General features: G+C 42.8%; 1 protein-coding gene across 1 annotated transcript; it reads right to left on the reverse strand.

Moving 5' to 3' along the window:
* Positions 1 to 867: 867 nt before the first annotated feature.
* Positions 868 to 9,795, reverse strand: LOC113485339 (complement C1q and tumor necrosis factor-related protein 9A-like). Its single transcript, XM_026858493.1, has 3 exons — positions 9,638 to 9,795; positions 6,889 to 6,924; positions 868 to 1,421 (listed from the first exon to the last, which is right to left on the reverse strand). The coding sequence occupies exons 1-3, from the start codon at positions 9,774 to 9,776 to the stop codon at positions 868 to 870; spliced, it is 729 nt and encodes a 242-aa protein (XP_026714294.1). The 5' UTR covers positions 9,777 to 9,795.
* Between the last annotated feature and the right edge of the window lie 6,313 nt (positions 9,796 to 16,108).

Here is a 16,108-nt window from a genome sequence, read left to right on the forward strand (position 1 = left end):
CTCTGCAGAGAGACCTGGACAGGCTGGAGCCATGGGCTGAGGCCAACTGGGGGAGTTTCAATAAGGCCAAATGCCGGGGGCTGCCCTTGGGCCACAACAACCCCCAGCAGCGCTACAGGCTTGGGGAGGAGTGGCTGGAGAGCTGCCAGTCAGAGAGGGACCTGGGGGGGTGATTGACAGCCGGCTGAACAGGAGCCAGCAGTGTGCCCAGGGGGCCAAGAAGGCCAATGGCATCCTGGCTTGTGTCAGCAATAGCGTGGCCAGCAGGGACAGGGAAGGGATCTGACCCCTGTACTCAGCACTGGTGAGGCCGCCCCTCGATTGCTGTGTTCAGTTTTGGGCCCCTCACTACAAAAAGGACATTGAATGACTCGAGCGTGTCCAGAGAAGGGCAACGGAGCTGGTGCAGGGTCTGGAGCACAGGTCGTACGGGGAGTGGCTGAGGGAACTGGGGGGGTTTAGTCTGGAGAAGAGGAGGCTGAGGGGAGACCTCATCGCCCTCTACAGCTCCCTGAAAGGAGGGATCAGTCTCTTTAGCCTAGTAGAAAGTGACAGGACAAGAGGGATTGGACTCAAGTTGCACCAGGAAAATTTAGACTAGATATTAGGAAGCATTTCTTTCCAGAAGGGGTTGTTGGGCGTTGGAATGGGCTGCCCAGGGAGGTGGTGGAGTCCCCATCCCTGGAGGTGTTCAAGAGTTGGGTCGATTTGGAGCTTAAGGATATGCTGTAGGTGGGAACTGTGCTAGGCGAATGGTTGGACTAGATGATCTCCAAGGTCCTTTCCAACCTAGATGATGATTCTGTGTGAACTTTATTAGGGAGGTCTGAAGGACACAGACATACAGCATTCATGGATAACATGGAGTTATGTGGCAGGCGATGGCAGCGGCTCCAGCAGGTCAGAGGTGCTGAACAGGAGGAACCCCGAGAAGGTGGTATCATCATCAGCGTCTGCAAACAGCCCATTGAAAGTCTCTCCTTGATGAGCTTGCAGCCACACCTCATCTCCTCCCTGTAGCTCGAGGATGGCAGCTCCAGAGGCCTGGTCTTCTCCACCCTGATACCTGTCCACTGTGTGCAGCATCTTGATGCCATTTTTAACTAGAGCTACTCGGACGTTCCTTGAGTAGACTGTGATGTGGTAGGTGAAATAGTAAACACCAGGATATTTACAGGTGAATTTGCCAGTAACTGCGTTGTAGTCATTTAGACTATTATACAGCACCTTGTCAAATTTGATTGGGCGATTGGGGGGGGGAAATTTAGTGGCAATTGTAAGGCCGACACTAAAAGCACTCTTTGGCAGGACTGCTGGGGCACCTACATTCCCCTTATCTCCTCTGTCTCCTTTCAAGCCTCTTTCCCCCTGAACTCCTGGATTACCTTGTGGCCCCAGATCTCCAGTATTACCTTTAGGACCTGGATTACCAGGCGGGCCAATTGGCCCTGGGAAACCAACTCTTCCAGGGTGGCCAGTTTCACCCTTTGTCCCTCTTGGACCTATGGGCCCAATATCTCCTTTTAACCCCTTTTGTCCTTGCAGTCCCAGCTCTCCCTTCTGACCTTTGTAACCCACTGACCCTATAATTCCTTTTGGTCCCAGTTTTCCAGGTCGTCCTCTTTCTCCTTTATCTCCTTTGTTCCCTTTCTCTTCAACAGTCCCATTGGCTCCTAAATTTTTAAAAAAAAAAAAAAAAAAAAAAAAAAAAAAAAAAAAAAAAAAAGACACTTTCTTGTGATCTTCCACTGGGTTAGTGGAGCACAACGAGTTTCAGCATGAAGACATATATGTGTAGGTGTGTGTCAACACTGTATATACTGGCTCACTGTACATACAATCTCTCATATATTTAAGTTCAGGACAAGCATAATACCTGAAGAACCTGATATTGTGTTAAAAAATAGGTACCCTGTTTGAGAGCAGCAAGAATAAGCTCAAAGAAAGGAAGGTGGGATTTGTCTACAGGTAGCACTGAAAGCTCACATCCTCTCAGGGACAAGCAGCATCTGTCCAGACACTTGTTTTCAGCCTTTGGTATGCAAAATGGAGAAGATGGCTCATGATTAAGCCAGAGGAAGGTTCTATTTAGACAACACCCAGAATTTGTTTGCTACGTATAATTTCTACGTGATAGAACTTTGCTCGAGTTACCTAGATTGCTACTGCAGTGCAACCAAAGGCTTTTTATCCTTGTTATTCACTACCATATGCTCCATTTATCCTTCATCCGCTCTCAAATTGAAGCTCAAAGCCTTTGAAAATCCTCTGATTGCTACAGGAGGGTTTGAAGGTGAAAGTCTCATGATGTAAAGGTCATGTTAAGGATCTTTGCACAGGAGTTAGCAGGGCTCATTGGAAGATCTTTAAAATAGATTTGAATGGGGAAAGGAATAAAATCAGGCTTGCTAGAGATAAGCCTGGGGTTGGAATGCCAATATTTGAGGGGTGGTGTGCTAGTGAGGTCCTTCAGTCTGCCATCTCAGTGGAGGTAAGGGATGGAGATCCATGTGGCAGCAAGGACACAAGGAATATATTGATGTGTTAGAAACCATGGAAGCACCTGAGAATGGTCACACAGGAATTAGGGCTTCTCCCCCCAAAAAAGAGGCGGGATCAATACTCCTACTGCAGTGCATCTACAGCGATGCACACAGCATGGGCAACAAACAGGAGGAGCTGGAAGCCACTGTGCACCGGGAAAACTACGATATGCAATGCATATGCATAGCAATGCAGTGGATGACTGTAAACTCTTCAGAAGGGATAGGCAAGGAAGAAGAAGTGGTGGGGTAGCCCTGTATGTTACGGAGTATTTTGATTGTCTAGAGCTCAGTGATGGTGATGACAGCACTAAGTAAAAATTTATGGGTCAAAATCAGGGGGAAGGCCAACAAGGCAGATATGGTGGGATTCTGTTATAGACCACCCAAACAGGATGAAGAGGCAGACAAAATATTCTATAAACAGCTGGAAGAAGTCTCATGATTGCTAGCCCTTGTTCTCATGGGGGACCTCAACTTACCAGATGTCTGCTGGAAATACAATACATCAGAGAGGAAACACTCTAAGAGGTTCCTGGAGTGTGTGGACGATAACTTCCTGACACAGCTGGTGAACAATCCAACTAGGGAAGGTGCCCTGCTGGACCTCTTGTTCATGACCAGAGAAGGGACTTGTGGGTGATGTGATCGTTTGAGGGTGTCTTGGGCATAGCAATCCAAAATTATAGAGTTTCTTGGAGAAGTAAGGAGGGGGTGAGCAGAACTGCTACCTTGGACTTCCAGACTTCAGCCTGTTTAGGGGACTGGTTTACAGAGTCCCTTGGGAGGCAGTCCTGAAAGTCAAAGCAGTCCAGGAAGGCTGGACATTCTTCAAGAAGGAAATCTGAAAGGTGCAGGAGAAAACTGTCACCATGTGCTAGAAGATGAGCTGGCAGGAAAGAAAACTGGCCTGGCTGAACAGAGAGCTTTGGCTGGAACTCAGGGAAAAGAGGAGAGTTTATGATCCTTGGGAGAAGGGTCAGGCCACTCAGGACTACAAGGATGTCATGAGATTATGGAGGGAGAAAAGTAGAAGGGCCAAATCCAACTGAAACTTAATCTAGCTACTGACTTAAAAGACATTAAAAAAATGTTTCTATAAGTACATTAGCAACAAAAGGAGGGCTAAGAAGAATCTTCATCCTTTATTGGATGTGGCGGGGAACATAGTGACAGAGGATCAGGAGGTACTCAATGCCTTCTTTGTCTCAGTCTTTAATGGTAATACCAGTTGTTCTCTGGGTACCCAGACCCCTGAATGGGAAGACAGGGACGGGGAGCAGAAAGAAGACCCATCATCCAAGGAGAAGTGGTTAGTGACCTGCTACACCACTCAGACACACACAAGTCTATGGGGCAGGATGGGATCCACCCAAGGGTACTGAGGGAGCTGGCAGAAGTGCTCACCAAGCCACTTTCAATCACTTAGCAGCAGTCCTGGCTAACCAGGGAGGTCCCAGTTGACTGGAAGTTAGCAAATGTGATGCCCATCTACAAGAAGGACAGGAAGGAGGATCTAGGGTACTACAGGCCTGTCAATCTGATCTCGCTGCCAGGGAAGGTTATGGAGCAGATCATCTTGAGTGCCATTATGCAGCACGTACAGGACAACCAGGCAATCAGGCTGAGCCAGCATGAGTTTATGAAAGGCAGGTCCTGCTTGACAAACCTGACCTCCTTCTGTGACAAGGTTAACACACATAGTGGATGAGGGAAAGGCTGTGGATGTTGTCTACCTAGGATTTTAGTGAAGCCTTTGACACCCTTTCCAACAGCATTCTCCTGGAGAAAGTGACTGCTTGGATGAGTATACTCTGCTGGGTTAAAAACTCGCTGGATTGCTGGGCCCAGAGTTGTGGTGAATGGAGTTAAATCCAGTTGTCAGCCGGTCACGAGTAGGGTTCCCCAGGGGTCTGTACTGGGGCCAGTTCTGCTTGATATATCAATGATCTGGATGAGGGAATCAAGTGCACCCTCAGTAAACTTTGCAGATAACACCAAGTTGGGTGGGAGGGTTGAGCTGCTTGAAGGTGGGAAGCTCTACAGATAGATCCCGACAGGCTGGATCAATGGGCCAAGGCCAACTGTATGAAGTTCAAAAAGGCTTAGTGCCAGGTCCTGCACTTGGGTCACAACAACCCTATACAACACTACAGGCTTGGGAAAGAGTGGCTGGAAAGGTGTCTGGTGGAAAAGGACCTGGGGGTGTTGATTGACAGCCGGCTGAACAGGAGCCAGCAGTGTGCCCAGGGGGCCAAGAAGGCCAATGGCATCCTGGCTTGTGTCAGCAATAGCGTGGCCAGCAGGGACAGGGAAGGGATCTGACCCCTGTACTCGGCACTGGTGAGGCCGCATCTCGATTCCTGTGTTCAGTTTTGGGCCTCTCATTACAAGAAAGACATTGAGGTGCTGGAGCATGTTGAAAGAAGGACAGCAAAGCTGGTGAAGGGTCTACAGCACAAGTCTTATGAGAAGCAGCTGCGGGAACTGGGGTTGTTTAGCCTGCAGAATAGGAGGCTCAGGGGAGGCCTTATCTCTCTCTACAACTACTTGAAAGGAGGTTGCATTAAGGTGGATGCCAGTCTCTGCTCCCAAGTAACAAGTGATAGAACAATAGGAAATGGCCTCAAGTTGCACCAGCGGAGGTTTAGACCGGATATTAGGAAAAATTTATTCACCAAAATGTAGGAGGCAGCGGCCTGTCAGCCCTACACAGCCTCTGAGAAACTGCTAGGCTTTGATGAAAAACAGGCCTTGGAAGAAAGATAAGAAACTGCTGAGTTGTGCCAAGGTGGCAGGGAAAAACAACGGACAGCTGCAACACTAAACTGTGGAAAACTACCCAAATTGTGAGAAGCTGCCGCCGTGTGAACAGCGCATAAACAAGGAGGTGATTTGTCTGCACAGCGCGTGTTAGAGTGGTCTTATGCTGATAGGAGAAAGGATTGATAGCTGTCTAATTGCTGATTTGCTAATTGTGAAGTAAGAGCTTTGGTGAGAGCATAAGTATGTATTTTTGTAATAATAAAGGGTCTTTCATTTTGCACTTCAATGGAGAATCCGTCCGTGCCTCAGTTGCCACACCAAAATGGTTGTCAAGCATCAGAACAGGCTTCCCAAGGAAGTGATTAAATACCATCCCTAGTGGTATTTAAAAGACATGTAGATGTGGTGTTTAGGGACATGGTTAAGTGGTGGACTTGGCAGTGCTAGACTAACAGTTGAACTTGATGGTCTTAAAGGTCTTTTCCAACCTAAACAATTCTGTGATTCTATGTTAGCAGTTAATAGACAAAAGGTGCCATAATGATCATGTACTCTATCCATCAAGAAAAGAAGTTGATAGTTTCTGCATAAGAACATCTGGCTCCTGATGTTAGGAGTAATGCTGTATTTACAGTTTACTGTTCTCAATTTACAATTGAGAGTATTTAACAGCAGCAATGAACTGAAAACAGATGAGATTGTATGGTGAGCCTCTGGGAAAAGCAGCATGGGTCCATCATGACAAGGACACAGGAAAGGAATGTAGCTTTGTTAATTTTAAACATTTGTGGCTTCATGTCTCACACTCCTTCCAGGACTGGGGTCGTTTCTGATAGACTGGAGAGAAGTCTGAGGGGTGTAGAGCACCTTGTAATTACTCCCATGCAATGCATATTCCAAATGTTATTTCTCAGGGTCAACTTCAGGATTTTGGAGAACCTGGACACTGTATTTGGCAGGCTTCTGTGCTTTTGTATATATACATTGCCTGTGTACAGTTACTCTAAGGATCCACAAGTCCAGCAACTCAGAGTTACTACACTTGTGCAGAATGATGTGATGCCACTTACACAATGGCTGACTCCCCACTTTTATGCATGAGTCACTCTGCACATGTGCATCCATCTGACACAGGAGACATGCTGCATATGCATAGGTTGGCTGAACAGGTGAAGTATACAGGATCTACTGTATTTTTAGGTGTATAACTTGTGTCTTCTACAATTTCTTCTAAAAGTCTCTTTACTTGAAGTTGCATACATAGCTACAAGAGCCTCACTTTCCTGAGGTAGCTACATATGTGGTGTCTTTCCCCAACAGCTGACAAAAATATAAGAAATGGTAAAGGTAGGATAACAGAGTGAATGAACAAGCTGTAGGGCATCAGAGGCAGCAGGATAATTGGAGGTGGCAAATTCCTCTTGTATTGTCAGCATATGTGTGCAGACTCTACTACCTCTGGAAAATGTTTTTTTAACCTTTATGGTACTTTCACTACAGCAAGAATGTATAGCATGTCCAGTGGTCACAAACACAAGGGCAGCAGTTGATAGACAATAAATTGAAACACTTCTCTGACCTTGTTCGCCTTTCTCTCCATTTACACCATCTTGTCCTGGACTGCCAGGATGTCCTGCTTCACCTAGTACAGAATTAAAAAACAGATTTTTATTAAACAATTAAATTACCAGAAAATTTGGGATGAATCCTTCTCTAATCCTTCCTCTTCAGGCCTGGCTAAACAGTAATGTAAAGAGTAGACTTATTCCTGAGCTTTAGTGGGTACCACTGATGGTACCTTTAATCTTATGGAGAGACTGACAGAGAACTCAGAAACTGCAGGAGGACAGTGCTTTTTGAGATAGAGGGAATCCTTGACATAAAGAGATGGATTACTGAGATATGTAGAGGAGCTATACCCTAGTCAGGATGACCAATGTGAAAAGCTCTTCTGTTGTTGCCTCCATCCATGGAAGATACCAGCAGGAAAAGAGTGAGGAAGCCACATTCAGCAAGAAGCTCTGCAGGGACAGGGAGCCTAGTAGTGAAACAATGCTAAACTCCACTCTCAAGACAAGACATCTGCAGGGGTTTGGCCAATGGTAATGAAACATTATATTAGAATAGTATTGCCTGTAGATCTGAGGAAGGCAGTCACACTCTTGATCCCTGTATCTAGCATGACACAGACTTTCCACTGCTCTAAAGAGAGAAGATATAGAAGTCATTTGTGTAGAAACATCACAGATGACCAGGAGGTGTGTGATGAAATACCTAGATTTGCATCCAGAATGCAACAGAATTAAAATTTGTATGTAACCATATTCCAAGAGTAGCTCTCTGGCCATATGGACCGAAGAACATTGCTGTAGGAGTTTTCTGCTGGACAGTCCAGCATCTGCTGAAATTTCATTGATTTGGTAAGGAACAAAACTAAGTTTCATGTATTTAACTGCAAAGGTGTACATACATACAATATAAAGAATGGTACAGTAACACCAATTTGTGCAAAGAATAGTCAGTACAGTCATAATTAATTTAGGAAAAAAAGTTGGGGACTTTACCAAAAACCAGTGATATGTGATAACTTACTGGAGTAAAGTGAGGACCTTTAAAAGAAGTGAGAAGAAATAAGCTCTAGATTTTACATTTTTCAGACTTTCCTGGATCCCTGCATATAGAAAAAGAAGGCAGTTAATTGTATATGCCTATTAAGCTAATGGATTTGTTTGTTTGTTTCTGGATTTTAAAAAGTTTTGGCTTTAGCCAAGGTAGGGCACTGAAAGCAGGAGCATGCAAGTGGTTGCTTGACAGAGAACTCTCAATCATTTTATAAACAAGAGAGTTCAAAATAACTCTTTAGCAATCACTGAGGTAAGTACATAAGTGGGTAGACTTGTCTTTCAGTGGTCCAGGGCAGGCCATAAGCAGTGATAACTCTTCATTGCCCAAATTTTAAGTGCTGGTTATTTTTCAGCTGATCTAGTTTACTGTATAGTCACACAAAGAGTCGTGGTGTATAAGAGAGAAGAGTCAAGTCGTAGGAAAAGGATCTGGTAGAGGATCCTGCCTATGGCAGCATAGCCATTAAAGAACCACACATCAAACCACACCTTCCACACTGATTCTGCAGCATACACTCTCTGCAGAGGTGTGTACTTTTCTGGTGGAGTAGGCAATTCCTTAGCTTAGCAACTCAGTCTGTTAAAGGCAGACATTTTCACTAGGTTGGAAGACACTTTAAAACGCTCCAGCACATTTTAAGTAAATTTCTTTTAGACTATTGACCTCAGTTTGAATTATGTACTAGATTATATACTCCACTAAAAAGACCTGTAATTCACCGTCCTTAAGATCAGCACTTGGGTTTATCTGATAAATCCAAGTTTGATCCGGATTGGTTTGTGCAGCTGAGTTAGCCAGGCCCACAATAACAGTGTTTTTGACAAGTTTATGCATTAAGCCATAATGCCACCTGCACGACGCCACACAATAGCTGACCTAACATAAAGCCTATTAGGGAAAAGTTCCACACACACCCCGCTCCAAATCTTGCAAACAGATTTGAAGCAGTAGACATTCTGAGGCTGTGGCACTTCAGATGAAGTGTTATATGTCCACAGGCCCACAGATGTCCACATTGCCCACCTGTGCAACCCTGGCCTTGATATTCCATCCTGGATGCAAGGGCCACTGTTATCCTAAGGCTTAAAGTACTACAGGAATTATTAGCTTTAGGATGCCGAGATTAGATCTGTCTTCAGTATCACACTAAAATTTCTACTATAGCCTGTTAAAACAGACATGAATCCTACCCTGTCTTTCAGTAGTCACCATTCTTGAACATCCCTCTAGTGGCTCTTGAGTTACAGCAAGTAGGCACACACAGAAACAAGTCCTACAAATGTAAAATTTAGATAAGAAAGAGAAGTCTTCTTACCACTGCATACTTCTTATTACACTGAACAAGGTATCAGTTGTTAGAATTTTTTTTCAGGGCTTGAAGTGCTTTACAGAAATATAGCCACTATCTTAGAGATGTGTTCCCAAAATAGAAGGTAAAGTCTTTCTTCTTTTGTTTTTATCCCATGGACCTGACCTCTCCATAGTATCATCTATCTTGCTTTCTTTATTAGGTATTTCTTTATATTTCCTTCTTCAAACATGTAAATGACAAATGTCTGGAATTTTTTATAAAGACTAAGCAGAATAATCCTGTTAATGCAGAGAGACTACAAACAATTTTGGAATCTAATGGCATTGCATTTGGTACATGAAATAATTTATTCTGAACATAATACCTTTATCTCCCTTGTCACCTTTTGAACCGTCACGTCCATCACGACCAGGTATGCCGTTGTGCCCAGGATTGCCAGGGATGCCAGGATACCCTTGGGTGCAGACATCCTGTCTTTGTGTTTCTGCTGTGCTGACTACAATAGTCAGCAGTATAATCCAGTTTTTCATTCTTTAAATAGGTTATATGATTTTGTCTGAAAGATTTAAGAAAGCAAAAGTACGTCTGACTAAGTCAAGTCTACTTAGAAGGAGATGCAGGGTGGGGAAGGGAGGAAAAAAAAGGAAATGTTTTTTCACCATGTCTATTGTTTTGTTTTGTGTTATTTATAGGTCTCTATATAGCATTAAGTGCAGTCTTGGAGACTGAACACTATTTCTAATAATAATTTAATGGGAGTATCGACCATAGCATCATTAGACATTTGAAACATTAACTTGGCTTTACACAATTCAAAATATACCTTAATTCCCTGTGATTTGGAGCATCAGGTTCTGTCTCATAGTTTTTTATGCAGTATGACTTGTGGAAATAAGTGACTCTGGAAAGGAAAATTTTGATGCAGGTAGATGGTGAGAAGCAGAAAGTCACAAAAGCTCTGGGGAGGTTTAGAGCTACCCTTAATGTCCTCAGGATCTAGCCAGCAAACAAGAAAACAACAGCTCATTGCATCCCACAGAGCATCACACTACTCTGTTTAAACCATGAGTGTGTTGACAAAGCCCAGATTTCATGGATTTGGTTGAACTTAACCCAAATTTCAAGATCATAATAAAAAGGCAACTTGGGCCAAAGTGATCATCTTCCCCCCTGACCCTGCCCCATCCCCAGCAATTACAACAAGGAATATACAGTTGCAGCAGCTATATGCCGGAGAACTTCCAATGACCTGTCTTACTCCAACCAAAACCACAAAACCCCAATGTCTGGCCAAATCTGCAATGAAGTGTTCTAATAATAATGTTGTTGATGTTCTAAATTCAAATTGACAGTCAAAATTTCAAGTCTTTAGGGGGTGATTCAGGTAGGACCAGTGATCCCACATTCATACTCAAGGCATCAAACAATGTCCTGTTTCTTTGAGCTGTAGTTTTGCTTACATAACACACAGGCATTCTCCTTGTTCAGAAACCTCTTTGTAAACTCCTCTAGCCAGAAGAGTGCCCAAAGAGGAGCTATTTTATGGCCACTGCTGCCTTTCAGAACCATGCAGATGCCTGTCTGCATCTTCTATCTTTCTCTTTCCTGTTTCAAAGACTTCCTACCAAATGTCACCGTATGCATTTGGAGTCTGTAAGGCAACTCTTCTCTCTGATCTCCAACCTTTTATCAGTGTTGGACATTAATAACCCAGTATCTATCTAATAGCTTCTTAAGAGAAAAATAATATAATTGAGCCAGTCAAACAGCTCATAACCAAGAAGCAGCAGAGTTCTTAATGCCCACTTTTGCATCCACATTTCTTCCTGCACCTACTCATGACTGCACAGTTGTATCTCTCATCTCCCAGGAGCTGGCTTTGGTGCCACAGGAGGTGAACTAGGATAATTCAACCCCCTAATTCAGCACAGAGCAATAATCTTTCTCTCTCTCTCTCTCTCTCTCTCCTTTTTTTTTTTTTTTTTATGTTTTTTGAGTAAGTCATCTTCTGGGTTAATAAGTTGAATGACCTCAGAGGGGGTCAGAGCTGGAGCAGAGTAAGATGAGCTCAAAGATGTGGGGGTCAAGTAAGAGAGGTTTTTGGCAAAAACAAGTCTTTAGTCTGGTTGTCCCCCTTCATGTAACTGTGCTACTTAAAGTCCATCTTATATTTATCCTTTCATTAGAGTGTCCCTAATAGGCACACTGAAATATTGCTACATTAATATTTCATTCTGGACACAACTGGTTTAGGTGAGTGTAAAAGCAATTAATGAGAAGTGGTTAGATTGAGAACCAAAAATCAAATAGCAACAAAATGAATGCCCATTTTATTTGGAATTATTATTCATCAATATCTACTGCACAGAAGCTTGGGCTATATAGGTTAAGTACTTATACAGGTAAAGGTGATAGTCAGAATGAGTAAATTTTACATAATTGGTTTTTGAATTGGTTGTTTCATTAATGAGAACTTAATACTAAGATCATTATTCCTTCTGAAATATTAACTAGCATTCAACTAAAAAAATTGTGTCTTCCATTTAATCTCTTCACCACCATTTCTCAGTCGTATGAAACAATGCACACAAATACCATGTAGAGAGACACTAGTTATGTTCTCAATAAGAATAATTACACCCTGTTAGCAGTATTTGATCTAAATATTTTTTTAACGTAATTTATAGAGGAAGACCTTAATTTGGGACATGTTCCTCAACCTTTTTATTTTGCCTTTGGAAAAGTTCCCCATTTTGTCACAGTTACTGGAAATGTGATTTACGGTGCCTTTGCCGATGGTGTACAGAGAGATGTTTGATCACCCACCAGCAAAATCCCGTTTTGTCTGCTGATGATGATGGTTGGCACTAAAGAAATCTGAAAATAGATTAAACATTTGCTACTTCTGAGCTATGTAAACATTTGCTGCCTTAGTCAAAGGACTCCAGAAGAGTTCAAAAGGAAGAAGTGCTCTGCATGACACTGTTAGGATATGATGCACCCCATGAAGAAGTCTGACAGTCCTTATCCACTGACAGAAAACCCCATTCCTAGTTGTCTAAGGGAGCATTTCTTGCCTAAGGAATAGACAGTTCAGTCCTCTTACATGCACTTCTCTCCACAAGCTGACAACATCAACAGCAGCAGCAGCACCACCACCACCACCACCATCATTACATATCTTCGGTCTTACCTCATTCACTTTGTACTTGCAGTGTTCTTGGGCATCTTTAAACGGAGTATAAGAGCTTCATGTAAAGGAATGCATGCTGCAAATATGTGCCTTGAGGACAAGCACTTGGTTGGTCACTAAATTCTCAAAGGTCAGTGATTTAATTTTGAGAGCTGTTCAATAATTAAAACAGAGGTTTAAACTGGAATCTTCCTATTTATTCCAATTCTAAGATGAAGTGCTCTGTACTTTGGCTTTTACCACTGTTACATGAAATAAAATTGTTAAAAAAAGATTAATAAGGCTTTGATTTGCCAGTTCCATTATACAAATACATTACACAAATGTTAGCTTTTGACAGCTTGGTTGGTTTGTAGGATGCAAGGCATGTCTCATACCATTATGGTGCTGCAAAAACATGTAATAAAGTTAGTTTCTGTATCAAGAAATTTACAATGCAAAAAGACTCAGAAATTAATAAAGCTGTGAATGTAGCATTACAAATATTAGATGATTATGGAAAAAATGTAACAGGGTTGAAATAAAGTAAATAAATGGAATGACAAAGAGAGCTTTTCACATTTAATTAGCAGGCTCCCCATCCAGCCATTCAAGCATCAGTCAAAGCTGTTGTGCTACTAAAATATATTTTTTTGGTAACTAAATTTGAAGAAGCCATAACTTGATACTTAACTGTGTCCTACTGAAACTGCTGCTAAGGACTGGTGGAAATAAAGCAACTGAGCATATCAACTCCTTAAACGATGATCATGAACAGTGAAGGATAAAACCAATAGTAACAGGAGTTAATTTGTTATATGAAGTGGCCTCAATTCACCCCTGTTGGTGCAAGTGACTGAAAACACTGTGGCTGAGGGCGTTCCCACACTGCAAAAAAATTACTGTGGTCTGCCTATCAAAAAAGGTATCCTCAACACAGCTGAGCAATGAATAATTTTCACAAAGGTCTTCACTACCACCCTGTGGCAATAAGAAAATATTGCAAGTGTACTAGCTCCCTGTTTGTATCTAGGACATAGTTATCTACCACCGTGGTCTGAGGAAAAGGGCAATGAGCAGCAATTAGCGGCTGAACTTGAATGAACTTCTGTACTAAAATTATCCTCACTGCTGTGCTAATCATGAAGAAGAAATGAGAGTCATGACAGACAATCATTTTCTCTTTACCCATGAGGCACCATCTGAAATTTTCTAAGGTTCTTAGCTTCAGTCTTCTCTCACACTTCAGAGTTTTGAGTCATTAAAAAATAGCCCACCCTGCCAGCTTAGTGCTGTGCGTTCAGTGATCTGTCCAGCCATGCAGAAAACCTGGATTTATTGACAAACCTCCCTGACTGCAGGGTACTGGGAGAGCGGGTGGCTGTGTGGGGACAACACTGGGGGCAGCCGGGACTCCTGGGGACATGGCATCGGCAGAGCAGGGCCTCCCAGAGCAGGACCCTTATATTGACCCAAGAGAGTCTGTGAATTTTATAGTGACTACAGTCATGGTCTGTCTATCTCAATCCTGAGGTGAGAATGACATAATTCATTAGTTACATCCATCTTGATGGACTCTGCAGTTAGTCTGGTTTGATGCTTTTTTAGCAAAGAACCAGGAAAACTCACGTGGGAATGGCCTTAAAGATAAACATTACCATCAGCTGCTTTCTAGTGTGCCTTGTCTCATCACAGAATGCCTTGGAAATAATTAGACTCTTAAAAGATGTCGTATCAGAATGGCAGGAGATGCAGGGTTATTTTAGATTGCTTGCTGTGCTATAATAATTACCTTTGTTGGGAGCTGAATATGGAGCTGTAATGACCATGAGCTGGATGGTTAATAAAAGAAGATATACCTAACCTTATTAGCAGAGCACCTTTTAGACATTTTTTGAGTCCTTCATCAGTCAGTATGTCCAAAGTTTGGGGTATGCTCATACGTAGAGGCCAAGGTTAACTGTGTCTAATGAATCTGCCTACTTACAGTTCACTTTGGTGTATTGGTGTATTGGGCCTTCTGCCTTTTTAGCCCCTGTGCACTAGAAACAAGGAGGAATTTGGCATGTCTGGTTCTGCCAGCAAAGTTCCTCAGTAGCACCTGGAGCTCCTCCTTCCTCCTGAAGCAGTTTCAGCTTTCCAGAAATCACTAGAAGAAACAGTTGATAAATCCTACATCATCTTGTGTTTCTCTTGAGTGAAACTAGGCCCTTGTAGGGCAGTGGTACTCCTTGCCCGCTAACCTCTGCCCTCTCAGCTTTGCTGACACCAGACTCCAGTGATGGGGGCACCTTCCAACCTTCACTTGTCTGCGGAGTGGTTTATCTGTCATTGCTGAGGGCCCACTCTGCTTAAAACATTAAAATGACCTGGGTGAAACCTTGCCCAGGTGCTGTGTGTGTGTCCTACCCCCCCTATGCCAAGATGCACAACAGAAATATGTAACATAAACAGAGGGAGGGCGAGATGGGTGTGGATCACTTGTCTGCTGCAACCTGCTCTATGTGCCAGCAGATGTTATCTGGGGCTGCCATATGGAGTCTATAAAAGGTAAGTGTGTGTCTCCAGTGAATCATGAGTGTGCAACTATATACGTATACAAACTTACACTCACACACAAACACACACAAAATCTTTTTTTGAAACCGGAGCCTAAATACCTAATAGTAGCAGTATGTGAGTTCTCAGCTCTAGGTACTCACCTGGACAACCAGAATTCAGTTCTGAATACAGTGAACTAAACGTAACACAGTACTAAGATTTAATAAAAGAAAAACATGTTGTACTGACAGTTTATAGAGTTTTGACACATTCTCACAATTACTTGTTCTCTAGCTAGTTAGAATAACTGAATTTTGAAAAAAAAATTCAGAAACACACTAAATATTTGTGTGCTTTCCTTACAGGCTAAATGCAGTTTTCCACTGCTGACTTCCTCATTTCTCCTTTGGTACTGTAATATAAAAAGGCCCAAATCAAAAAAAAAAAAAAAAAAAAAAAAAAGACAAGCAGTGCTATTTCTGCACGAACTAAAAGCTCCACCTGATAGAACAGATCATTAAGAACTTAAAAGCTGACATGGTATGAAACGATCTACAGGATTCAGCCTGACTGCCGGAGCATGACATAAAATGCACAAATGAGCTCACCATGGCCAGATGAATTGCAAGCTCCTTAGAAAGCCTATATTGATCACAACGTCCTACTCCTGTGTTTGCTCTAGGTATGTTTTTCAGTCATCTGATCTACCTCACTAAGTGTTCAGACTGTGCTTCTCACTTTGATATTGGAGTGCTTGGCACACATCCCACCTGTGGCAGCAGCACCTGGGAGGCCTGGGAAACTCTCAGCTTTGAGGTAAACCAAGAAACAGAGATAAGAGCTTGGACATTGGAAGAAGGGGGAAAGAGCTAGAAAACCCAACTATTCTGGCAGCATTTGAACTCGCCAAAGCATTTTTGATGAAAAGATTTCAGCAAATTATGTTCTAAAGTGTCTCAGCAAAACACAATTTTTGATGCAGTCTTGAGCAGGAAGGACACAAGCAATGCCTTTCAGATGTGGTCTCCTGCTCTCTCAGAAAAATAAGAAATTAAAGTCTTCCCTGAATCAGAGCAGTAAGTGGGATCTCCAGCAGCATTGCCTATTGCTCTCACAAGCAGGCAGGTAAGCCTGTTCACACACATTTAC

The sequence above is a fragment of the Athene cunicularia genome, assembly GCF_003259725.1.
Source record: "Athene cunicularia isolate RWA chromosome 1 unlocalized genomic scaffold, athCun1 chr1_part1, whole genome shotgun sequence".
Classification (NCBI taxonomy): Eukaryota; Metazoa; Chordata; class Aves; order Strigiformes; family Strigidae; genus Athene; species Athene cunicularia.